Raw genomic sequence first — 25,688 nt, 5'->3', positions numbered from 1 at the left:
AGTTAAGCTGTATGCCCCAGCACAGGATGAAGAAAAACATCTCAGTATTTAGTGGAAACCTTAAGGTTTCTAAGGCCAACTCTAAAATAAAAGGGGGCCAGAAGAACTAAACCCTGCTACAGGATTAACTACTATAAGCTCTTCTGTGACAGGAACATTTCCAATGGGGCTTTGGCAAGCTAAAGTTGTGTCTGGTTTGGATAACTGCAGTCACTGGTTGCTTCTGATTTAAAACAGAAAGATGAACGCAGGTGATTTTTTTCTCATGTCCTGCAACCAAAATATATCCTCCCCCAGTTTTCTGTGGTGGATTGACACTCCACCAACATGGACATTGGTCATTCAGCAATGGTATGGCATAGCCTTATGACTAAATTTTAAAGTTCCATAAAAAATCCCAGATCAGTGGGCAAAAGTTGCCAAGTGATCTCTGGATTTGGCTAAGAGTTTGTAAAGCGCTTTGGGTTCCTTTGGGATTAAAATGGTGCAAAAGTCCCAGGCATGGGATTAACCCAACTCCATCACTTGTCCCTTGCAAAAATCCTGTCTCCCTGCAGTCATCAGGAAAAATGAATACTGCTTTCAAAGCTGATCTTACATCAGAAAGGTGACAAGAAGTATGATTGCCAAAGGTTTCCCAGACCCTAAGCTGTATGCCCGTAGCAAGTATGATAGCCTGAATCTCTGTGCTGCTACCACGGTTGTGTTACTATGCAGTAGGATGCGTTCTAATGTGACGCTATTTTTTCCATCATTTGTACTGCAGGAGGTCTTTGATCGCCTCTATTTGATTTATACTGTTGGATACTCCATCTCTCTGGGATCCCTCACAGTTGCTGTCCTTATCCTGGGATACTTCAGGTAGGCGGCTCTGTTTCTACCTAAGTGAGTTCTCACTAGACTGGAAAAACCTCAGGCTTTCCTAAAAGATAAAACTGGGGTAGAATGTGCTTCTTCAGCAAGCCACAAGAGGCTGCATCTGTGCTTTGGGCTGTGTTAGTGGCACATAGGTCAAACTTCTTGGGGGATGGTGGGTGGGATGTCTGAACTTCTTCCTTTTGCCTGCAATTGAGTTTTCTAGATCCTCTCTGTAGCAAAGGGGAAGAGAGTCAACTTCAGGAAGAGCTGTGTCTCACTTGGAAGAGTATCTGGGGTTTTCCATCCCTATTACCCCTTCAGATGACTGGCTTAGGTTTAGATGACTAATGTTTAGATAACTAAGGTTTTGTAAGGGGAATTCCATTCTAAACCCCAATATTCATGAAGGATAGACCAGTTGAATGTGACCCCATCCAAAAATGACCACTCACCCTCCTAACTCTTATTGTCTGCTATCCCTTTCCATCACCCCTGCCAGTGGATGGAGACCCCTAGATACATCTTGAACCCACGCCACCCTTTCCTCTAGCCTGGTTGTTGCATCTTCTTGCTGCCACAGAGACCATGGGATGTAATGAATGAAAGGAGTTGCTCATGGCTAGAAGTTTGTCCTTTGGGAAACCATACCTGATGAGCTGCAGATAGAGCGGGTGCTGACCCTTGATCCCCTGAGTCCCAGATTTGATTCCCTTCTGTGGTTGGCAGTATCTTCTCCTAGCAGACAGCAGGACCCAGACAACAGCTGTGAAGAGAAATTCTCCACACAGCAAACGGCCACGTGGTGTCTGCAGATAGATAGGCTCAGCAGCTCTTACCATGCAAGCTCAAGCTAAGCCCCAGACACATACCACTGGGAATAAAATGTGTGGCCTTTGGCTCTAAAAGTGCTCAGGCATCTCTGTGAACAAATTGAGGTCAAGGGGATTTACTTGGATAGCAGAGCATCCCAGTACCTGAATTTGTGACACACTAGAGCCCAAGGGGACTGCAGATCCCTCCTGGAGACACTTAACGTGATGTAGTCCCAGAACCTATCCCTGCCACCACCCGCCTGTCCTCTCAACCCATTCCCTTCTGTTTTATTTCCCACTGGACAGTGATAGGTTGTTCAACTATTTAATGTTCATGTATGGAAGAGTACTCCTAGTTTCAGGAGATATACTCTGTCTTTACTCATGTAGTCAGAGCTCTCCATTTACAGCCCAGACTACACGGGCAACTTGTCTTTGTCCCAGGGATCAAAGCAGCAGCAGGGACCAAGCCAGATTTTATTCCAGGTAACACAAAATCCAGAAATTCAGTGATCACCTTTCAAACTCAGGGGACAAAGCTCATCTTCTTTTGGGCTTTGACATTTTATTTCCATTTTTGGAGCTGGGGATTTAAGTGGGTATGAATTTATTCCTGCATGGTTAGCCAGGCAACTGAGCTATAGAGGGCAGAAGGGGACCTCAACAGGTCAGTTAATCCTTTCTTCTCCCCAAAGGCATGACCACTGTTTCTAAAACCTCATAAGTACGAGCCTAACCCATTCACTTCGTACCATCTGGCTTTTTCCTGAAAAGGATCTTAAAGCGCTTTACAATCAGCATTTGGGGTCATTGCTGCCATTGCTGGGGTGGAGCCCAGAAACTGTTCAACATGACCAAGCAAAGGATAGCATCTCTAACTGAAACAAAGCAGCCGAGCACCCTATAGTAACTGTTATAGTTCCTACTAAAATTGGAGTAGGCGCAAAGATTAGCAGTTTACAAGAGCCTCTGCAAGGTTTTTAGTGGCCACGAGGACTCTAGGCTTTGTAGCTCATTTCCTCTACACAAAGTGCAGATAAATGTAAAGTTTTCAAATGCAGGGTTTGACTCTGAGAAGGGTTTATTTGTCAGAGGGATGGATTTAACAGTGAAAGGGACACACAGAGGATACACACGTTAGTATTGGTGACCACTGTGCATGTATCCCACCTTCTGTCTGTACATCTTGGAAAATGACTGCATGTCTGATGCACACTCATTGCATGTACACTGAACACCAGGGACATGCCCGCCATGCACGCACTACACAGCTATTGTTGGCTCACTGAACACACATTGCACACCAGATGCACATTCCCTGAATGTACCCTGCACACTGGATGCATGCTAACTGCACATACCCTACACAGCAACTGCGCGTCCACTGCATTTGTCCAGATGTTCACCAGATGTGCAGACACTGCACATGTGCTTCATACGAATGCACCTCTCACTGCCTCCAGGTGCATGCACACTGCACACACACTGCACTCCAGATTCGCATACACTGAGTATGGACTGTGTACCACATACCCCCCTCCAGCTGCATGTGCACTGCACAACCACCATCCTCCGGATGTAGACCCACTGCCTATGCTGCCAGCTGCATGCATGTTCACTACCCATGCCCAACACAGGCAAAATGCAGCCCTATTTCTCCGCAAGATTTTACAGCCAGAAATAAGGGAGTTTAAATGAGTACAGGCACAGCATCGTCCTAATGCAAAGTCAGAAGCAGTGTGCTGCAGCCAAAACCCTGGAGATGTTAATTCATTTACCAACCCCACGGGTGAACCGTGAGCACAGGGTAGCAGTGGCACTAACACTGCTTCCCATGGTGGCACAGTGCTGATGAGAGGAGCTGGGACTCTCCAGAAGCAGAGGTGTCCCCTGAGACAGTCCAACAGATGGTCTAAAATAATCCAATCCTTCTCTGTCTCCTCCTCCAGACGTTTGCACTGCACTAGAAACTACATCCATATGCACCTGTTTGTCTCCTTCATGCTGAGAGCCGTGAGCATCTTTGTGAAGGACGCAGTCTTGTACTCTGGGTCAGCTTTGGAAGAGATGGAAAGGATCTCAGAGGAAGACTTGAAATCCATTACTGAAGCACCTCCAGCAGATAAATCGCAGTTTGTGAGTATCACTGGAGCAGACTGTTCACCAGGCTTCGTGCCTCTGTCCTCTATTGAACACCTGGCCACTTTCACGTGGATTTTCCACCCTACTGAGGGACACCAGCTCCCTCTCTTTCCCTCACTCTCCATAGCCTCTCTTCATCCCTTCCCACTCCCTCTCAAAGGGTGGCTTTACCCCACTGTACCAGAAGGACAGGAGAGACTTGAATTGCAGTCAGGGTTTTCCTCTCATGAAAGTAAAGGATTCCAGGTTACTGTGGAGTGAGAGGTCAGCTTATGAATCTATTAAAGATTAGTATGTCCTGGGAGTCTCTACCAGGTCTCCAATCTTGCTGCTTAGGTCTGTTCAGAAAACACCTTGACATTGTGGTTGAAATCGCCTTGGAGGACCAGTCACCAAAGCCTACAGCAGCCATCTAGAGTGTCTTCACAGTTACTGATGAAAGACAGTCAGCCCTGGAGGACCCTGTCTTGGATGTCCACAACAGGATGGGTTGACTCACCTTCAACACGGTGCCCATATTTCTCCATGGGCTGAGGAGGGATTCATACTTCCAAGTGATGTGACTTGCACCAGGTCACCCAGACCAAGGCTACAGCCCTTTCCTCCCTAACATGGACAAGAAACACAGGGAAAAGATGAAACACAGCTGCCTTTGAAAGTGTGTGTGACCCTCACCACTGGAACTGGGGGGAGAGTAGGATGAGGTCAACATCTCCACAGGTGCCTTGTACTCCTGCATCTCCCAGCTCATTTGCTATTGGACACACTATGTCAAGCGGAAGGGAAGCTTTCTTCTCAATTGGTCATCTCTTCTGTTCTGCACTGATTTTTTCCCCCTTGTGAAAGCCCTGGAACAGAATTTTCTGATTTATTTTTTTCCTTTCTCCATCTTGTTTTCCATCCCATTTTTGTAAAGTATGGTTTTATGCAGAAAAAGAATTTTACACCATGTTCCCCGCATAACCCTGTCTTTCTGTGGTCATTGCAGGTAGGCTGTAAAGTAGCGGTTACCTTCTTCCTTTACTTCCTGGCAACCAATTACTACTGGATTCTGGTGGAAGGGCTCTATCTCCACAGCCTCATCTTCATGGCATTTTTCTCAGAGAAGAAGTATCTTTGGGGATTCACATTATTTGGCTGGGGTAAGTTATTGATGCTCCTTACAGCTGATCTGTAAGAAGCTTGTTGGAGGTGTCTTTGAAGCAGATAGTACATATACATAAATATAGGAGAGGGGAGAGAGGAAGGGTAAGCACAAGGAGAGGGGAGAGAGGAAGGTAAGACACAATGACTGTTGCAAGGACAGGTTAGCTCTCTTGTAAAACCATTATCATTTGTAAATTGTCATATTTAAACTGTGGCACTTCCAGGATTTCTGGAAGGATCGGACCAAACTTGGAGTGACAACATATCTTGCCATTCTTCCAGGGCAGCAAATGTCTGCATGTGACAGCTGATTTTAGTGCACCTTCTTAGTTATCCCCACCTCTGCCAAGTGCCTCCTGCTGAGAAACAGGCACTGGGCTGGAGGGGCAGAAAGTTGCATGAGGCTGTGAGCATCTGTTCCCAGTGGCAGACCTAAGCTCTAATTTCCTGCCTCATATCTCAGTTGGTTTAAAAAGCTCCTGAGGCGTCATGAGTGTTGGAACACCATGAGAAACCTGCAATCTGTGGGGAAGACTTTTCTTTTTCCTTTTCTTTTAACCTGGGCATCTTTTCCTTGGAGTAAGGAAAAAAAAGCGGGATGTGAGTGCAGGGAGGGTGCTCATTAGCAAAATACTTTGTGGGCACACACATTTCAGACAAGAATGTGCTTTCTGTTCACTTCTGGCATTAGCCTTGGCTTGCAAGGAGTTATGAGATGCTGTTAAGCTGAGGACAATATAACAACTGCCCACAGTTGACTGAAGTGTGTGGACTAGAAGGGAGAACAGGAAACGTATTATAAAATCCTTGAGGATACAACTAAAAATAATGGGGTGTAGGTCTACAAACGAATTTACAGCAGGAAAGAACTGTTCAGAGGTGTCTATGGTTATCTCTAAATTGTATGGACAAGGACCACTTCCCCAGAAAAGACCAAAATTTACTTGGCCACATCCTGGCTGCATTTTAGGGCAAGATTAATGTGTGCACCACACCATCCACATTCCAGAACATGATTTGTTCTGGATTAAAACCAGTCTCTAAAAGTGGAGTTCTGAGCAAACCAGTTAGTGCAGAACTGAGTTTATGGAGAACTGAAGGATTTTGCTTTGGGAGATCAAGCAAAGGATTCAGTAACACAGGGCAGTCTAGCCTGCAGCACTCTCTTCAGCTTTCCTCTTTCCAAAGTGTCATATGGGCAAGAAGGGGACCAGAAGCTCCTTGCTAACCTCATGTTCAGCTGGTGTATAGGTCAAAAATTGGTGGTGCTGTCATATGATAAAGATGGGAGGTATAAATATGAGTCCCAAGGTGGACAACCATTTCTCAGGCAAAGTCTAGTCCCAATCAGTTGGTAGGTACCCGTAGAGTACTGAAGCACAAAAGGGTCACAGGGAGCCTCAGAGGGTTCAGTGAAGGCTGAATAGATTGGGATTTTAAAATCCCTATTTTTACAATTTCTGTAGAAATCCGGGGGTGTGAAGTATGTCGATGGTGAAAACCCCTTGCCACCTTGGGAGTTGAACTAGACAATCTTTCCAGGTCCCATCCAACACAAACCATTCTGATTCTGTGTGTGATTCTGTGTAATATTTTGGAGACAGGTCATTTCTTACTGCAGTCACAGAGAGGACTTTAGATGTCACCTCTTTTTTAAAACAAATCCAGAAAAACCCCAAACTCATCCTCTTTCAAACCTTCAAGGTACATAAAATTTGCTTCTCAGAAAATGGCATTAAATTGTACAGAGCAAACATAAAAAAACAATTCCCTAGAGCAAATTCTGGAAGAGGGAAACAGCTGGAAAATAATGCCATTATGTTTAACAAGAAAAACCAACTTGATGCTGCTCGTAATGTAGCCAAAGGAAAACAGTCTAACAGGCATGGTTTTCTCTCATTAATTCTTCCAGCCACTGCCAGAGTATAATCGTTTTATCAGAGCAACCACAAAGCTAAAGTCACACCTGTCACAACACCAATCACCCATGTGCTTCCAAAAGTTTGAGGCTGCTCAGTTTAAATTCCTCTGGAATAAGAATATAGGATCCCTCCAGTTGCATTCAGTTTTTCTTTGTTTTGATTAGCATGATAATGTACACACACACACACACACGTATTGTTTTGATAGCTATTGGGCAGTTGAAAGGGCAACCCAATCCAAGACCCACCAGATACAGTGGAAGAACTCCAGTTCACTGCAGTGGGCACTGGATCCTGCCCATACCACAGAAATGAATAACAGGGAATCAGTGATAATGATAACCTTCCACATAGGACAGAAAACACAAGTTTGCCCCAAAAGCTCTGATTTGTTGTTTGTCTGATTGCATAACAATAAACAGTAGTGCATTTATCCTGCCTGGAAATTTCCAAGGTGGGAGCAACAAGCAAAAATCACCCTACAACATCTTATTTCCAGACTATTGAAGAAACCAGAACATATAGTTACTCTTTGATGTCACACTCAAAGATTTCTGTTGAGTCTTTTCCATCCACATCCTCATTGGCACAAGGGAGTACAGCTCCTTAAAAGTCTGCAGCACCCTTCTTGCAAGGGAGACACTGATGACAAAAAGGAACTTGTTCCTTGCCAGCACCCAACAAAAATAAATAAATAATATTATGGGCAACAATAAATTCCCCAGCAGACTTCAAGTTCCCTGCAGCTGTTTTATGAAGGAAGTCTAAGAAGCATGACCAATAGCTAGAAAACCCAAGCTGATTCCACTGGCATTTTTCCTTCACACTGTGTTAATTCACTGCCACTGGCTGGACTGCACTGGCTTGCAGCTACGGTGCAAATGAGGATTGCAGGAAGACCTGGAAAGACAGATATATCGATGTGGTACTGTCAGATGTGCTCAGGTCCAAAAACCCCACGATGGTGAACCCTGAATATTTATCTAAGTAGAAATCATCCTTGACTGAAAGCATTCATTCCTAACAGGGTAAGAGGCAAAAGAGAGTATTACTAGCACTATTTAATATTAAGAAACTGTCACACAGAGAGGCAGAAAAAACACATGCATTGTTCCTCGGAGAGGTTTTCAAATAGCAGGGAAATGAGACCAGATTTCTGTAGACCTACATAAGGTCTTTATTCATAAGCTTTCTTCTAGCAGTCACTTTGCAGCCACCTCCGTTACTCACAGCTTTGATACATGCACGAAAGCCACTTTTCCAGCTGCTAGCAGACATGTACACAAGAAAAGCAACAAAGGAAAACAAGGGGTTGGAATGCCCACCAGACATTCCCCAGATTGAGGTTTGCACATTTTCCAGCTGCTGGGGAGATACCTGACTTTATAGCACCTGCATTGTACACACTGTGTGTATTGACTGGAAATGCACAGCGCATACAATGTGGATTCTGTAGAAGTCACTCACAGCATCACCGCCCGGTGGGGTTCATCCTGTGTCACACTGGTCATGTACATGGGGTACATAAGTGCAAGGGGGAGGACACTCATGCATCCATCCACACCTGTATCTGTCTGCTCATAACCACCCAGGAGATCACAGCCTTTTTGGAGACTTGCTTTCCCTTCTCTGGTGAGGTGGCCAGATGCATTTAATCACAAATTACTTTCCTGCTCACAGAGTTGCATCCTCACAGGTTTCTTGCTGTTTCCAGACATCCTTGGATGTCTAGCTTTGAGGACTTCAGTCCTGATTTGGGGGTTAATGTTTCTCCCATCAGTGAGTGCTATGAGTGCTCAGCAGGAGGGACTGTCAATCTTGGGGCATCAGAGACCAGAACTTTCAAATGGAGACACCAGAAAGTCAGTTGTCACCCTCTGAAAGTAAAAGACATGCTGGAGGCCAGGCTAAACTTTCTGAATCTTCATGTTGAAAGACTAGATTACCACAGTGGGAGAATTAGATCTAGAAATTACCTGACAGCCCAAGCACTCCATGATATGTTGGTGTAGAAAGAATCTAAACATGAGGCAGAGGAAAAGGAGGGAGAGCATTCATACCACTATTTGTGAACTGAAAAATGTTCATGATTGTTAACACTGCAAAAGAAGAACGATGTAAGAGACACAGAAAGACAAACACAGCAATAAAACCGGTGCCAGGAATTCACTTGGTGTATTTTTGCAGAAAATATCAAGAATCCTTTTCCTAAGCTTGCCTGAATGAAATGAGGCAGCAGCACACATGGATTTTTTTTCGGAGTAAACCCAAGATAAACCCACACATAGGGATTTATTTAGGAGTAATTATTTTATTCTGTATATTTTATTGTCGCTAGGAACCTTGAACACAGCACAGGATTAGTATGAATAGGGACAGTATCTCTTCTGAAGTGCAGGACAGGCTAAAGAGGAACAAGAACATGTCAAACACATCCAAATCTCTGAAACAGTCTTTCAAACTTAGAGCTTCACAATGGTGGGTGAACATCTACTGCCTTGCAGGCGGGCAGCAGGCATGTCAGCCTCTCAACACAGCCAGTTTCTCAGTTGATATAAACTGGAATATCATCGATGATATCAGCACAGTTACATGCATTTAAGCCTTTGATATCTCAGCTAGTAGTCTGGAACATGCACATATTTTTCATAGATAGGAGATTAACAGAGAGGAGGAAACAGACAGTGTTTGTTACAATAAATCATCACCCTCCCCAGGCCCTAGGCTTCAGCACGCTCATGGGTTCCCAGTGCAATAGGTTAAGTATTCTCTTTCCAATGCCAGCCATTGCAGGGGATTGTAGAGAAGGGTACATTCCTTATAAATGTATCTTTGTAGGCAGCAGTGCTGCACTGGTCCTGACTGAGACTCTGTGTTTAATTATTTATGCTTTCTTATATTACCATGGCATTTAAAGTTTGAACCAAGATAACTGCCCCGTTGTCCATGTGTGTATGAGACAGGCATCCCTGCTCCACACCCCAGCTTAGGAAAGCGCTCGTGGTCAGGAAAGCCTTTAAGCACCCTAATGAGACTTAAGTGCATGCTGAAAGTTAAGCGTGTGCTTATGCATGCCGAGCCCCAACGAGCTTAGACTGTGAACAGCATATTTACAGTCATCAGTGATAAATGTTGCCTTTATTTATTTTATTTTTTTTTTCTCACCTGAAAGGGGTTATTCTTCTTGAATTTGTGGAAACTACTGTGGATTTGATCCTGCCTTGTAAGGGAAGCCAGTAGGGGACTCAGTTGTACAAATAAAGCAGAACTGGACCCTAAAGAAAATAAATAGAAGGTTGCATTTGGTTATTGGTGATTCTTCATCTTTTCACAGGGAAAAGATGAAGCCCAGTGTAACTGTGCTGAAATAAGGATGGTTTATTTGGGAGTGAGACTTTGACTAGAATATTCTGCAAGCATTACTCTAAATTCTAGCATTTATCTGCTTCATGCAGCAAGTCTCTCACTTTTAACAAGGTTCTAATCCATCCAGCCCTGCACTGGGAGAAACGGTCTGAGCGTGACTCCAGATACACCTTTCTTTGATGTCAGGGGAAGGGAACAAATACCTTGGGAAAGGTGTGATGCACTAAACCCTTCTCTGCTTCAAATGGAATGAATGGGCTAGAGCAGGTATCAGTTACCCAGGTACAAGCACTGCAGGTTGTGTACCTATAAAGTAGCATTAGAGAAAGGCTCGGGACATGATGATTTATCCTGTCAAGTCCATGACCATCCCAGGCAACACCACATGGCTATCTCCCAAACACAAACCAGGAGGTAGCTTAAGCCTGGACCACTCCTGGGATTTTGGAAAACTATTTCAAAAGCCAGGAGAGTTCAGTAGGGTGGACATGCCCAGACTATGACATTTGCCTTCCAGAAAACGTTCCCTGCCACTGTTTGCTTTACCATTTGGCCTACAGAAGAGACATGACACCAAGACCAGGCTTTCCTGGTCTAATTATGCTTAAATATTTAAAGTTGATTCTTCCACCTTCCTCTATCCCACTCCACCTGGGCTTATGGTAATGGACCTCTCCAGTCCCCGTTCTCACCTCATTTGACCTGTCTTTTTTTGCAGGACTCCCTGCTGTATTTGTTACAGCATGGGCCAGCGTGAGAGCCACTCTAGCCGACACAGAGTAAGTTGCATTGTGTTTTCTTTTCTCTCTTTTACGCGCTACACTTTTGCGGGGCTTTTGGCAAACCCAGAAGAGATTCCTGCCATGAAGTTAACAAACTTCTGGGGGCAAGTGTGGCAAGGAAGGACAAAGTGCCTGCAACTTTCCCAGCTTTCCTTTCATTTTACAGAATGTGATAAATGTGAACACTTGCAGCTGTTATCCCTGGGGCTAAAGGGTACTTCTTCACAGCTAGGCAGGGAGAGGACAGGGATCTTTAAAATCCTGAATGAATGGGAATGAAGTTGAGAGATAACAGGCTCAGCACAGTGTTGATGAGGTGAGGAAGCTGTAACTTCTCCCTGCAGGAGGTGTGGATGCCAGCATGTCTTTAGGTTTAAAAAGCATTTGTACAAATTCATGGAAGATAAAATCCTCTAGAAGTCTTAGTTTTTCAGTAATGCTCTGGCTCAGGAAGCCATCCTGAACAGCAAACTGTTGGAAGGAAAATCTAGAAAAACATTGCTACCTGCTTGGGTGGAACTGCTGTTTCACCCTAAATATCAGCTTCTGGGTACTGTCAGAAGCAAGATACAGGTCAGCTGCTTCTTTAGTTCTACACATGCAGCCTCATGGCTTCATATTCTTACAGTGCTGAATGAAGGTTCCATAGCATCCAACCCTCAAACCCCCGAACAATCACATTTTCTCCCCATGATGCACAGGCTTGACTACACAATGGGTTTCACCAGCCCATGATCTGCCAGCGAAAGTGTGGGGTGCCCAGGTTGCTTTTCAAATGTCTTTCCCTAGGAGGACACTGGTTTCCAAATGGGATATCAGCTCCAGGTTTGGAAGGATGGAGTAGCACAGCTACTGAGGCCTGATGCATCTGCATTGGCACAGGCTTATCCTCGTCTTTCAGTCAGCACTGGTGGTTTCTCTGCCCCTGCCTCTCGCTTTCCTTGAATAGCTGCCTGGGCAGTATTTGGCCAGTGAAATGAAAACTGCAGCTGCCCTGTGGGGGCTGTCTGGCTCAGATAAAGAAAAGCCTGTGGCACTCCTCTCTCTGTGGTTGGAGAGAATTCAGAGTAATTAACACTGAGTGACCTTATTTAATAGCTGCTGGAAACTCCTGGGAGGAAATATTGTTCAGCCCCTTCTTGGCAGATGGAATAGCCCAAAATCCACACCACCAACAGTTTGCCCTTCCAGTCCTCACTTGGATAAGGGCTAAAGACAAAAAGGAGATAAAGGTTTTTGTGAGGCATGGCTGGGTCTCATTGCAAGAGCAGGGCTGAAGGAAGCCCAGGAACTGAATGTAGAACCACAATGTTGTCCCCACCACCGTGTCTTCAGACAGGACCCATGCAACATTATGCGGGTTTATTTCAAGGGGTAATATTTGGCCATTTCAGCCTCTTGTTTTCATGAAGACTGTAGTTTTTTACAGTAAGAAGTGGAAAAGGGTGGGTTCCTGCCCAGAAGCAGGAACAGGTCTTTGTGGCTGTGAAAAGAGCTGTTCCCCCATCTGGAGAGCATAACTTTAAATGTGTCTAGTAGTGATTTCAGTTTTGTATATTATAACAGCAGGAGAAGGGCCTAATTTTAAAGCCATGACAACTGAAGGCAGGGCTAGAGCTAAGTCCTTCCACCACATCAGGCTTTGGAGGAACCCATTCTTTCAGGGTGGATTTATCCAACAAGACTCTTGACTCTTGCTGTTTGTAACCAGTGGCTTCCTAATGGGATGTCAATTTTTTCTCAGGTGTTGGGACTTGAGTGCTGGCAATTTAAAATGGATTATTCAGGTGCCCATCCTGGCAGCTATCGTGGTGAGTACTGGGTGATTGCAAGGGGTGGAAGCAGTGCTTTTGGTTGATGCAGGCCCAGTGGGAAGAGTTGAGCCAGACTGCCCTACTCACCCTGTTAACACAGCTCCTACCTTAATACCATGGAGTCTCTATGTATCCAGTTTAAGGGATTTATATTTTACCTGCCTCTAAGTTTGATGGCTGCATACTGCAGAGGGCTTATGAGCAACTTCAAGTTTTGCTTAGGGGAGAAGAATGACACAGGAGTAGGATGTTAAAATCATTAGTTAAACACATATTCAAGCCAGTATTCCCAACTCATGTGATATAGGGGGAACCCCTCAGGGTTCATAATAGTTCTCAGCAGGCACTTCCAGTGGGAAGAACTGGAACTTGATTTCCATAACTAGACCAAACCTTTTCCCCAGTCATGCTTCAGTGTCATCAGATTGTCTCAGACAGTCTTTCTGAACTGATAAAAGCTTTGGATAACTCAAAGGTGGGGATGGAAATTAAACCATCCCAGCTATGACTGGACATAATAATAATCACTGATGGAGGATTTCTTGAGCCCCCACCCAACAACCAGAGGGAACAGAAAGTATGTAAGTAACATTACCCAGACAAAGGACTGAGCTCTCACAAGCTGAAGAACTCATTATAAGATGCGATTATCTGCACAAAGGTAATTTGATGGGTAGCGTGTGTTTGCCAAAGGAGGGTCCTAATTAGCTAGAGAACCTGCTTTCATAGTTTCCTTTAAATACCCTTTCTTCCCCCCTAGTCTCTATGGTTCTCCATTATCTTCTGACGGTTACATGAGAGCATGCAGAAAAGCTTGTCCAGTCCCACACATCCTAGGTCCTCTTTGCATTCATCCGTGAATCTCTCTACAGTCTTCAGAGGGTTTTGCATCAAACTGTATATAATTCCTTACAATTCATAAATCAGGAAGCCTTAGAAGATGATCAATGTGGGTGAGAGAAAAATCAGACCATCTGCATATAAACAGCAGAAAAGTTTCTGAGGTGAACATGCTCATACATGCGATTAGGTGAGCTGCTTTGGAGTTGGGAACTTTCTCCTTCATCAGAATTTCCTTTTGGTGGAAATTCTCCACCTGGCTCTAGCAACTAAATCTTTATCTTGGAAGAAACGAATCACCAAGCCCACATTGTAGTCCTTGGAATTGAAATAGTAGGATGGAGAACAAGGTTCAGATAGTTCAACTAGATGAATGCCAGAAACCCCATTGCATTTAATTTAAAGCCCAATTAGCAGAGGAGAAAGAGCTCAATTAAGGCTCATCCTTGTAAAAACAATGTTTCTCCACGAGGCTCTGCTGTGCTTGTACCCTGGTTATTTGCAAATGCAGCTATTTATCATGCAAAAATATTCTGTGGGTTGTTTCTGTTTAATTTCTGTGGGTTCATATTGTTCACTTGGCTGCCTTTTCAATTCCCACACTAGCCTGTCATATGTTGCTGGTCTAACTTCGGCATTCTCTGGATGTAATGCAGAGAATTTGGAGGCTGAGTGGCTTAAAATCCATCCATTCTGTTGGTAGCTTTGATGTTATTCAGTAGTCTGGATTGCTTTTGAAACTTAGCACTTTTCAGGAAGTCAGAGGAGTTTCCTTCTTGACTGTGATACAGTTGGACATCTTCAATTTAGCCAATAAACGCAGAACAAAATCCCACTTTTGAGCTTCTGAGGCTAGAAAACCTCATATGAGAAACAAAGCCTGCCCTTTTTTTTTTTTGCTTTTCTTTCCCTTTCAGATTGATTTCCAATGAAAATTAACTAAATGCCCCTGGCTGTATGCTTCTCTGCCTGTCGGTCTATCCGTCTCTCCCTTATATAGCTTTTGTGCTAGTCAGTAAATTCCAACTAAATGTAACAATGGGAATGGGTTGCATGGATGTTAAATTCCCACAAACCTCATGAAAACAGTTGAGTAGATATGGGAGAGAAATTCTACTAATGCCCCTTCAAGGGAATGGGTGTAGTACAACCTTACCTCCTTTTTAACACAGAGGAGAGCTGTTCAAAATGAACTTGCACCTCGTTAAAGGAGAAAGAATCCAACCACAGAAGACAAAGCCATAGTAAACCAGGCCGTGTTCATTCAGTGGCTCAGGGAACTACTTGTTTTAATAGTGAGGATAATTAAACGTTGGAACGACTTAGCAATGGTTGTGGTAGGATCTCCGTCATGGAAACACTGAAACCCAGATCTGCTATAACTCAAACAAAAATTAATACAAGGAGGTCTTATGGACTGCATTTTGCAGGAGATCAGACTAGAAGTTCACAATGGTCCCTTCTGGCATAAAACTATGAGCCTGTGTGTGGCATGGCAAGTTGTTTCCTTGAAATGACACTATACTGGCATCTGGGAAGTCAAATGACTGCTGCAAGCCTCAAAAGAAACCCATAGGCATCAGTATTAGCCCAGCAACATAGATCAGCCCAGTGGTCAGTTACACAATGGTTCTGTTTATGGCCTTCCATAGTCCAAAAACAGGTTAGTCTGGGGCAGCAGCAGATATAAACCCAACCCTAGTGCAACCAGTCTCTGAATAGCTCCAAAAAGCTGAGAATCCTTCAAACATGTCTTTATTTCCCCCCTCTGGTAAGTGGCAGTGTAGCCATAAAATGGTGCCATTGCCTTTTGCAGCACAGGTCACCATGAGCATGTTCCTGTAAGACTGGATTAGCTCAGTTGAGCAGCTGTCCACAAGATGGGCTGATAGAGGTGGCTCCCTGAGTAGGAAATAGGTATTACTGTCCTTATCTAGTCCATACTAAGTGCTCTTCAAGAAGAGCAGTTAGCAGTGTACATAGAACAGAAGTTTTACAGTTCTACTGCCTTTCTGCATTCTTGATCTGTTGTGTCTGGTTAGGGCTACTCCATGTCTTTGTCATGGTGCAGTTTCCTTACTCTTCTTTCCTTTCACACAAGAAAATATGGAAAGGCATCTTACTAATGCTTCTTTTAGCCAGAGTATCTGATTCTCGGGTGGGCTGCAAGAGATAAATATAACCATATTTCAGTCTGCTCCTTAGACCCCAAGCTAAGTTTGGGAGATTTACAAGGCTATGAAAATTACCCATATTTCTGTATGGAGTTTTTAAAAGAGATGATGTGAAAAATACTGACAGTTGTCTGTAGTCCAAGCCTCAAAATGCCTGATAAGCACTGCCTTATATACTGATAACATATCCAGTTATCAAGTATCTGCCAGGCTAGCTAGCTCAGATATATGTGTATCCATGTGAGATGCCCACATCTTGTCAGAGACAGATATTCCCTTCTCTCTCTCAACCATTCAGGTTGTACACAGCTGACTAGATCCCATCAAACCCTTTGGGGTCTTTCCTGGGGAGATCATCCCTTCCACAGGACAAGCTCCCCTAGAAGGAGCTTTACACACAGCATGATCAGGTCACTGCCACAGCCCCTTGACTCATCTTGGGGAAAGCATTGTCTGAACACCATTATCATTGACTGCATCTTTATTAACAGTTATCTTTTTTTTGTTGTGTTGTTTCTTTTCCCCACCTCTTCCAGGTAAATTTTATTCTTTTTATCAATATTATCAGAGTCCTAGCAACCAAGCTACGAGAGACGAATGCAGGGAGGTGTGACTCAAGACAACAGTACAGGTGAGTCACATACCCTTTCCACTTTTGGGAAGATGTCAAAGTCTTTGTTTCACCCCTTGACTAGAGAAGGAGCCTAGGGTGACTAGTTAATAGTGTCTACACTGTAGACACCTAAAATAAGGTGAAACGAATGCTGTCTTCCAAGTCTGGTAATGCAGAAAGAATCAACAGCAGTTCAAACATCGCCTAAACTTTTCAAATCCAACCGGGGGGGACTTGCCTTGTAGTTTAAAGAAATTAATTCCATCTCCAGCCAATTTGGCCTTGAAATAAAAGTTCAAAAATAAAAGCATTGCATTTGCTGTTGGAGTCCCTAAAACTTGTATCAGTTTATTTATTATTTTCATTTCTCTCCTGTACTTTGTAGAACTTGGTCTATTTCTCAAATCTGCATTTCAGCAGAGGTTTCAGTGCCTTTGCTGAAAGGAAAAAAGGATTCCTGACTCTTTGCTGGCAACCTGGCATCTCCCTGCTTGTTTTATTTTCCTTTGTTCTGCCAGCTCTTCTCTCAGTAATTTAGGATATTTGTAGCATGGTCAAAACTGGACAGAAAAAGCAGATTGTTGAGACACCTTGGCTGCTTGTTTGCTCCTGAGGCTTCCTGTAATCTCCTGAGCTGGCTGACCAGCATGACTAGCAAAGGCAGGGAGTAGGGGCAGAAAGATTTGGGCTGCAAACCATGAGCTCATTGCTACCATCTCACTCTCCAAACACAAGACGTTTCATTTGAAGCAGGAATGAGATTTGGCAGGAAAACACCTCTCTATTTTGCTTTGCTGCCCTGTCAGGGCTCTGATTTATCTATTTGTTTATTTCCTCCTGGCTGAAGCTTGCTATTAATTATGGTTTGGATGCAACCTTCTCCTTTTAATATGTTAATTCCCCCAGCGGTTTCCATTTGCTGGACAGAGGAGGCACCAGGTCTTTCTGGTAATGATGTCCGCCCTTCTCAGTCATTGCCTGCACTTGGTGACTTGCTGTAACTCTTGGCAGAATGTTTAATCCTTCAATTAATATCACTTCCAGGCAAGGCTGGTTCCCTCAGGAGCAAACGCAGCCAAGTACTCAGGGTTGCACTGGGCCTCCCCCCAGTCCCCAGCACAGGTCCTCTGCTGAGGTGGAGCTGCTTCATTAAAAAGGGGCTTTCCAAGTGAGACTGACGATTACAGATTTACTGATGTTTTAAGATGAAGGTATCTGTGTTATGTCATAACAAGCCTGTTTCATGGTTTTTTACAAGCCTTCCTAAAAGGCACCTACAAGAAAGCTGGAGAGGGGCTTTCAAGAAGGGAAAGTACAAGGGGGAATGGCTTTAAACTGACAGGGGGGAGATTGAGATGAGATCTGAGGAAGAAGTTCTTCCCTGTGAGGGTGGTGAGGCCCTGGCACAGGTTGCCCAGAGAAGCTGTGGCTGCCCCATCCCTGGCAGTGTTCAAGGCCAGGTTGAACGGGGCTTGGAGCAACCTGGTCTAGTGGAAGGTGTCCCTGCCTGTGGCAGGGGGTTGGAACTGGATGAGTTTTGAGGTCCCTTCCAACCCAAACCACTCCATGATTCTATGATGACAAGGGGATTTAGTGCCAGTCAGAGGCTGAGTGCTGGAAGCAGCAGCGCAAAATTCTTCCCTGTCATCTTTCCACCCTGTACCCACGGTCCTGAGCCAAAGAGAGGGATAGTCTGAGGCTGAAAAAGACATCTCAGAGTCTTAATCTCCAGTACATAGAGCATCACATGGGGACATGTGTGTGAAGAAGGTTACACTAGCACATCAGCACATGCCTGAGGATGGAGTGAGTTGTGTCACATGCCATAAGAGGAGTAACAGTTTGAAATTGCTAGGGGACACAGTGCCTGTGTAAATGTAACATATCCAGACCTTGTCAAGAGGACATGTAAGGAGGTATGAAATTACATTCAACTTGTGCCCAAGGTTTGAGGTGGACAAGTTTGACTGGGAGGTTTACTCCACCCACTAATTTCCTGTGTGTCTTTCTCTCATTGCTATAGGAAGCTGCTGAAATCTACCCTCGTCCTTATGCCTCTGTTTGGCGTTCACTATATTGTTTTCATGGCTATGCCATACACAGATGTGTCAGGGATTCTTTGGCAAGTTCAAATGCACTATGAAATGCTATTCAACTCTTTCCAGGTACTGTAACTGTTAAACTTTGGGGAAGAACTGAAAGAATTTCAATGGGGTGGGGAGAGAAATGAAAGTGTAAGGTTGTCTTTGGAAGCAGGGCTGTTTTTACAATACACCAGATTTCATTCACAAGGTGATTTGACAGTATTTTAGCATCAACTATGTTTTACATTTGCTAAACACAACATAGAAAGGCTCAGTGTGTTCAACAAAAAAATGTTCCTGATGAAAGATAACTTGCCCCACAGAATAAATCCCTTTAAATCCAGGTTAGACATAAGCTGGTAGAGATCCACAGAGACATGTTGCTTCAAATCAGCTTCCTTTTTGCTTGTCCCAAAGTTGTCTTTCACTCCTGTGAATGGATTCCTCAGTTTTAGGTTTTAGCAAAAGGCAGGTTCAGTTATGGGACTTGTCCTATACAAGACAGAGCAGCAAGAATATGTAACCCTCTACAAGCAAAGCAATGTTTGATTGTTACTGCACACCCTTCCCTGAGAGATTAACTTCTGGTTGGTATCGTCATGGTTGACCAGTGTGGATGATGAAATGTGGACAGCGGGTCTGGCCAGGTGATGGCTTAGAGAAACTGCAAGAGAGATGGGGAGCAAGCTTACATTTATGTGCTTCCACAATCCCTGTTGGATGTAGATAGGATGAAACAGTAGGTTATCTCAACAAGACCTGGGTGAGCTATTGGCCAACAAAAAGATGTAGATGGTTTGCTCACATCTGAATTCCTTTGCTGATCCCATTAAGCTCATTCTGCTCCACACACAGGCTACCCCACTTACAGCCAGAGCTGGAAAAGCCCCATCAGGACCACCTTCCACTCTGACATCCTGCAGCAGGATGAGCTACATGTAAAACACGAGAAAGGTTTATCCAGTAGTTTGTAAACATGCCCAGTGAGGTAAATACTGCCAACTTCCCAGGCATCCATCAGCATCTTGGAACCTTTGCAATAGATCTGGGGGTGAAAATAGTCCCATGCTTAAGCCATAACTCGGAGGGCTTATAAAGTCTATCTACTTTGTCAGTAGTCTGCAGGAAAATGTCTGTATTGATCTGTCTCTCATGTGCTACTAAACAATGCAAGATTTCTTACACATATTATATATTGCATACTATGGATGTCATTGATTTCAGAGGAACACAGGGATGCTGGGCAGTGTCATCAGAAAAGAAATATTCACGTGCAGAAAGAGTAACATTAGTATGTTGTTTCTTCTTCCTTCTAGGGATTTTTTGTTGCCATCATATACTGTTTTTGCAATGGAGAGGTATGTCACCAGCTTCTTAATTATTTCTCTCCTTTGTTACATTAGTTTCACACACACATGGTAAGGCAGATGCATATCAACATATTGTCACTTATTCTAGAGACACAACCCTGTTTTGCGCTCAATGAAAGATCTGTCAGCGCACATAGAAAGCTCATATCCTTGGTTTTGACATATAAGACATCCAGGTCAATATGTCACCAATAAATATCCTACTGGAAGTAGCTAATGGAGGGGGGGAAAAAGTGTTTTTCTATTCTTTTCCTAGCATGGTGCTGTTTAGTGTTGCTTAATTTGAGATCTGTGGCAGGGAGAAAAGTAGATCAATAGAGTAGCTGCCTAACCAGCAAGCTCTTTGGATTGCCCAGGCTTTTCTGACCTTTATTCTATTTCCAAAGTGATATTCTTTAATGTCTTTTTTTTTTTTCACTAATTCCCTCTGTTCCTGCTAACTAAGAAACTAGATGGTCAGTGGCTGTACACTGACAAAGAACAGAATGTGGCCCAGCATAAGACTGGTCCAGCATAAGGCTGGCTTGGCCTAAGTTTATGGATTTTAAGGCTAAACGCAACTACAATACACTGCTTAAGTTTTGCAGCATAAAACCGAGATAAAATACCTACCATAAGGGGAGCTGATCATGTCCCTTAACACTGGGAGAGAGTCAAACATATTTCAGTTAGATGTTTTCAGCTATTTAAGCTTTCCAATGTCAAATATTTCATTTGGAAAGGGCAGATTTAATGTGAATTTAGTGTTCCTTCCAATTTCAATCCCCAGAATGTTTCTCACCCACGCTATCTGTGGATGCTACCTCCTTCTGCCCCTCTCTGCTCCTACTTACGCTTTTTTCCCCCCTTTGCCTCTCAGGTCCAAGCAGAAATAAAGAAGTCATGGAGCAGGTGGACATTAGCACTTGACTTTAAAAGGAAAGCACGAAGTGGGAGCACAACCTACAGTTATGGACCAATGGTTTCCCACACCAGCATCACAAATGTAGCCACAAGAGGAGCACTTGCCCTCCATCTCAATACAAGACTTATACCAGGGACCCTCAATGGACACCGGAATTTGCCAGGTTATGTAAAAAATGGCTCCATTTCTGAAAATTCCATGCCTTCTTCTGGACCAGAGCAGTACAACAAAGATGAGGAGTACCTGAATGGCTCTGGGCTTTACGATGGAGACAGACCTACAGTACTTGTTGAAGAAGAAAGAGAGACAGTGATGTAAAGAGAGAAAGAGACAAAAGAAACAAAAGGATGAAAAAGGTTCCTGGAGAGCATTTAGTGGGCAAAAGAGTATCAGGCCACGCATTGGATGCCAAGGGTTTCCATACAGTTTCTCTGTTCTGTGGAACGAGAAGTTAAGTTATATGGGAAAAAAATGTGAGCCACCAATGTGGCCAGCTGTCGATCACATACATATCCTCAAGTGATCTGTCTCCCTGGTGTTAACAGAAGCAGGGCTATCCAGATCCACAGCCTTGCTACTGTTTAACAACTGGGATACTGGGAGTTCATAAAGGAGGGCTGCATAGCAGCAATGTGGTCCATGGACCTCTTGGAGAGTGTGAGCAGCCGAGGAGAACAGGACTCTCACCCAGTAAAACAAGAGTCTTGCAGGGAGTGTACAGTGCCATCTTCTTGTGAGGGTACAAGCCACCCTGAGCATCAGTGTCTTCAGTTTGGTTTGCTGTTTCCCTATAAAGTCTGCCTGGTAACACACACAACACTGATCAAGATCCATTGTGGGGTCATAGCTGTCCACTCTTTCAGATAAGCACTCAATGCATACAGCTCAGTACCACTGGTCGCATGTTCTTCCCTTCAGCAATCACACTCCTTGGCAAAATGCTCCTCTGGGGTGAGCAGGGTTAACAGCTCATAGCTGCTGAACGCAGGCAGACAGCTCTGTTCTCTCCCTGACCTGAGTCCCAGTAGCAAGCCAGCAACCAGTGCAGTTCCAGGATGGAAAATGTGCTTGTCAGAACGTGTGACATTTTTGTTCTTCCAGATGCAGAAGAGAGAGGGGCCCACCAAGTGTGTTGAGGCAGGGTGGGGAATTTGCAAATCATGGGTATACGTGCCTATGTGTGTGTGGCTAAAATCAGTTGAGAGGGTAGCTAACTCAGCCCTCCCTTTCTGTGGGTGCTCATGGAAACAGGCTTCAGTCAGTTTTTAAACCTCTAAATTGCTTCTTGTTCCGCCCTCTGAATTTCCTGTTTCTTACTAGCCAAAAACCTCATTAGGAGAAAGACTCCATCAACAGTCTGCCTGTGTCACCCAGCAGCACAAGCGGCTGGATACAGCCAGACAAACCTAAGCTAATGAGATCCAAAGGCAATATTTGCTGGATAAAAGCACAGGAATTGCTCATGGATGGTTACCTTTGAACATCTTCTAAACTTTCCTATTCTTTGCATTTTGATCACACACACATGTATGAGCACCAGGTCAGAGTCTTAGCTGATGTTAACAAGTCTAGCTTTAACCAGATGAGAAAATGCTGTTGCTCAGATGAGGAAATGTTATTGCAGTTACCTCTGAAAGGTAACTGCACAAGAAAATGCCTTCTTCTTACAGGAGACAAGGGCCAGGAAGATTTTGCCACCATGCTGTTTCCCTTGCTGGTGATTTCTGCAGGGTGTACCAAAAGGTTGTTCTCTGATGCAGATCATCTTTAGCAGCAATGAAGCGGTACAGTCCTTGTTGGCCAACTGTGTGTTGTATTGGGGCTGCCACAACAGCAGATCATCTAGCGAAGGGATCTCTGACATTTTCCAAGCATGATATAAGATTGCCAAGAAGTGGGAAATCAGGAACAGTGACCAAACTTCCTGTTGCAGTACATGCTTCCCCAAAGGAAGGACTCTTGCTGAGACAGCCTGGATCCTCAGTTCAGCCCCCGTCATAACACCACTATTCACTTGCTGCAGTCTAAGGATCAGCTCCTTATGGTGCTTTTTTTTCTTTTCTTATTTCTTTTTTTCCTCTTGGCAAGTTTCTAGTAACTGAAATATTTCAACCTCACCTGTTACTCAAATGGAATAGGAAAGAGATATTGGGCAAGTTTACAGAAATCCTCTGGGACATAGGTGGGGCCAATGGGATAATCTACCTTCTATCCTGATGCTTTAGATACTGCTGCTCAGTCACATCGACCAGAACTTCTGAGATGCATCCAGTCAATGCAATCAGCTGGTCTTCTGAGAGCAAATGAGTAACTTCCCAAAATTCTGTAGGAGGTCAGGAAGAGCAGTGTGACCTTGACTCTGTATCTTTAAACAACCTCTCTGGTTGGGGCCTGATCCAAACCCCAGTAAAGTCAAGGGGAAAACCTCTTTGCTTCAATATCTCTGAGTTTTGGATTCAGACATGGTAGGGTATGTGATGGATGAGAGGCAGTCTTCTGTCAGACACTGAAACTCTAGCTACAGACAAACATGAGCAGGTCTTTAAAAGCCAGTATTTATCTGTGACATTCTATTCTTCTTTTGTGTCATTAAAGTAGGTCAAATCTCATCAAAAGCATTTTACACCAAATGGCAGCTATTTAAATGTAAGGTTTTCAAAGAATAATCATTCATGCTTAACAATTACTGTTGTCATTGTTGTTATTCCTATAACAATACTAGCAATAGTATTACAAAGAAGTAATCTTGCAAGTCAGCTCTAGTGAAAGTGTGGCATGAGGAGCTAACCAGCTCTGCAGAAATCTGGGTCAGCCCAGCTACGCTCACTGCTCGCCTTTTTCCCACTTCTGGAGGTAGTCAGAGGGGCAGAAGTTATTAACAGTTGGCTGTCAGAGTGTGTACAGCTGTGCTATTTAGCACCCCATGTGGCTGAACCACCAATGAGAGAGAAGAACACTGAATATGCTGGCTCTGGCTTTCCAGCTTTCCAGAAGTACATTGTGCTTAAATCCTGCCAAGTAGAGGCAATGACCCTCCAGATTTTTTTTTTTCACTTAAAGAGATTTCTTAGTATCATTTAATTGCTGGAACAAAGGAAAAAAAAAAAAAGCCAAACCAACCCCCCCCCCCCCCGTGACTCACTATTTGCCTGTGTTTGTTGTTTAGAATTCAATATTAATAACATGTTTAGCAATCACTTAGCAAAGTTCAGTGAATTAGCAAAAGCCATAAAATTATTTATTAACAAATACAACACCCCTCTTAGAATGCAGCCCTCACTGAAATGCATTTGTCACTTGTTTTGAATAAATGCCTGAGAAATGTTGTTAAGTGGAGATAAAAATTACATGTGCAAGGGATGTACCGGGGAAGAAATATTTTCTTAATCCTTCCAGTTGCAAATCATGCATATTAAAATTTTAATTTTTTTTCCTGGGTGCTCATGTGCATGAGCAATATGCATGTAAAATTTTGGAAAATGCTGATAGCAAAACAGGGGAATAACTGTCATTAAGGCACAGCAGACTGTATGTTTGTCAAAGCCTGTTCCTATCATTCCTGGGCTGATAACAAACTGTTGATCGAGTACATAGTCATGATCTATTACTAGATATTCAAGGACATCCTTCACTGGTTTTAGTGAGGAAGGGATTAGACCTGTGATGTCTAAAAACAGAGAAGAAACCACAGTTTGCCCTGGAAGGGCAAGCAGAGTGATCCTGCTGGCATTTACAGAGAGCCTCTAGATTCAGAGTGGGCTCCCCTTTGCTTCCCATCACCAGGAGATGTGGACATTTCTCAAGGACAGTTTATGCCCATCCAAAGGTCTGAGTCCACCTGGGGTGACAATTCCTTTCCTGTCTGATTTACTAATGCAAAACATACTCCAAAGGCCACAGAAAACAAAAACATGGTGAGGTGAGGGTGCATTTGTCTGTGATTCATTGAGGGACCACTGCAAATTTGCAGGCAGGACAGGGTTTGTGACCTACATCCTGACTGAGATTCAACATGGGATTATGGAGCTGAGAGAGCATACTGCTTTGGAGTCAGTGTACAGCAAACACATAGGCAGAGAGACTTTCTCAAGTTCACTTCAAGGAGGTCCATAGGAGCTGGTTGCCTGTATTTTTCTAATTTTTCCTCCTCCCTGGTGTCAGATTTGTGGCCTTTTTCTTCCCATCTTATAAAGCAGCTGGCAATGCTCAGGAGTCCTTAGACCCCCCCCACTTCCCTTAGCCTGCTGGGCTGGTACAGGCCAAGCTGTGTACTGCAATATCCCAGCTGACTGGCTCACACAGGGAGGAATCTCCTTGCCTGATAACTCCAGTGCCACAGAGTTGTTGGGCTTGGGCAAGGGAATCTCCATCCCTGGCAGGTTCTTCTCATCCTACCAACCCAGCAGCTCTTCTATTCTCATCCACATCAGCACAGTCTATTTTGATTTGTGAATCCTTTTTACTTGATCTACCTCCTCTCTGGATGAACACAGAGCTGTTAAATGTTCCTCAGCCTTGTGTTTCTTAAGGATTACTTTTGGCAGCAGCCTTTTCATTTCTACTTTGCCTGGATATGTGCAGACAAATGTTTTTACACCTTCTATATACTGCTTGGTCTAGGTTCAGATGAGATCATGTCTTGCCCTTTTCCTCACCCTTCCTCAACTCTTCTTCTTGTCTGATACATCTTGGAGCCAAATTAGTTCACAAAGATCTGAAATTGAACTCTTCAGCCAGGGATTGGCTTGGTTCATCTGTTTATGGACAACTGGCTGAAGGTTATAGAACATCCACAGTGCTGCTAAGAATTTACCATTTTTTAAACCACAAAAATATATTCAGAGGAAAGTATTTATGGGGT

The 25,688-nt window shown here is 43.9% G+C and overlaps 1 protein-coding gene across 1 annotated transcript in view; it reads left to right on the top strand.

The window, feature by feature from the left end:
- The window catches only part of PTH1R (parathyroid hormone 1 receptor), a 109,981-nt gene extending 88,690 nt beyond the window's left edge, over positions 1-21,291 (top strand). Inside the window, exons 5-13 of the mRNA XM_005143973.3 lie at positions 767-861; positions 3,620-3,806; positions 4,801-4,954; positions 10,965-11,025; positions 12,773-12,839; positions 16,393-16,487; positions 18,493-18,634; positions 19,870-19,911; positions 20,783-21,291. Coding sequence (XP_005144030.1) covers positions 767-861; positions 3,620-3,806; positions 4,801-4,954; positions 10,965-11,025; positions 12,773-12,839; positions 16,393-16,487; positions 18,493-18,634; positions 19,870-19,911; positions 20,783-21,145 — 1,206 coding nt within the window. The 3' untranslated portion in view covers positions 21,146-21,291. The remainder of the gene's footprint in view (positions 1-766; positions 862-3,619; positions 3,807-4,800; positions 4,955-10,964; positions 11,026-12,772; positions 12,840-16,392; positions 16,488-18,492; positions 18,635-19,869; positions 19,912-20,782) is intronic.
- The last annotated feature ends 4,397 nt before the right edge of the window (positions 21,292-25,688 follow it).

Source organism: Melopsittacus undulatus, chromosome 1 (assembly GCF_012275295.1).
Source record: "Melopsittacus undulatus isolate bMelUnd1 chromosome 1, bMelUnd1.mat.Z, whole genome shotgun sequence".
NCBI lineage: Eukaryota > Metazoa > Chordata > Aves > Psittaciformes > Psittaculidae > Melopsittacus > Melopsittacus undulatus.
This window is presented reverse-complemented; position numbering and strand designations above follow the sequence as displayed.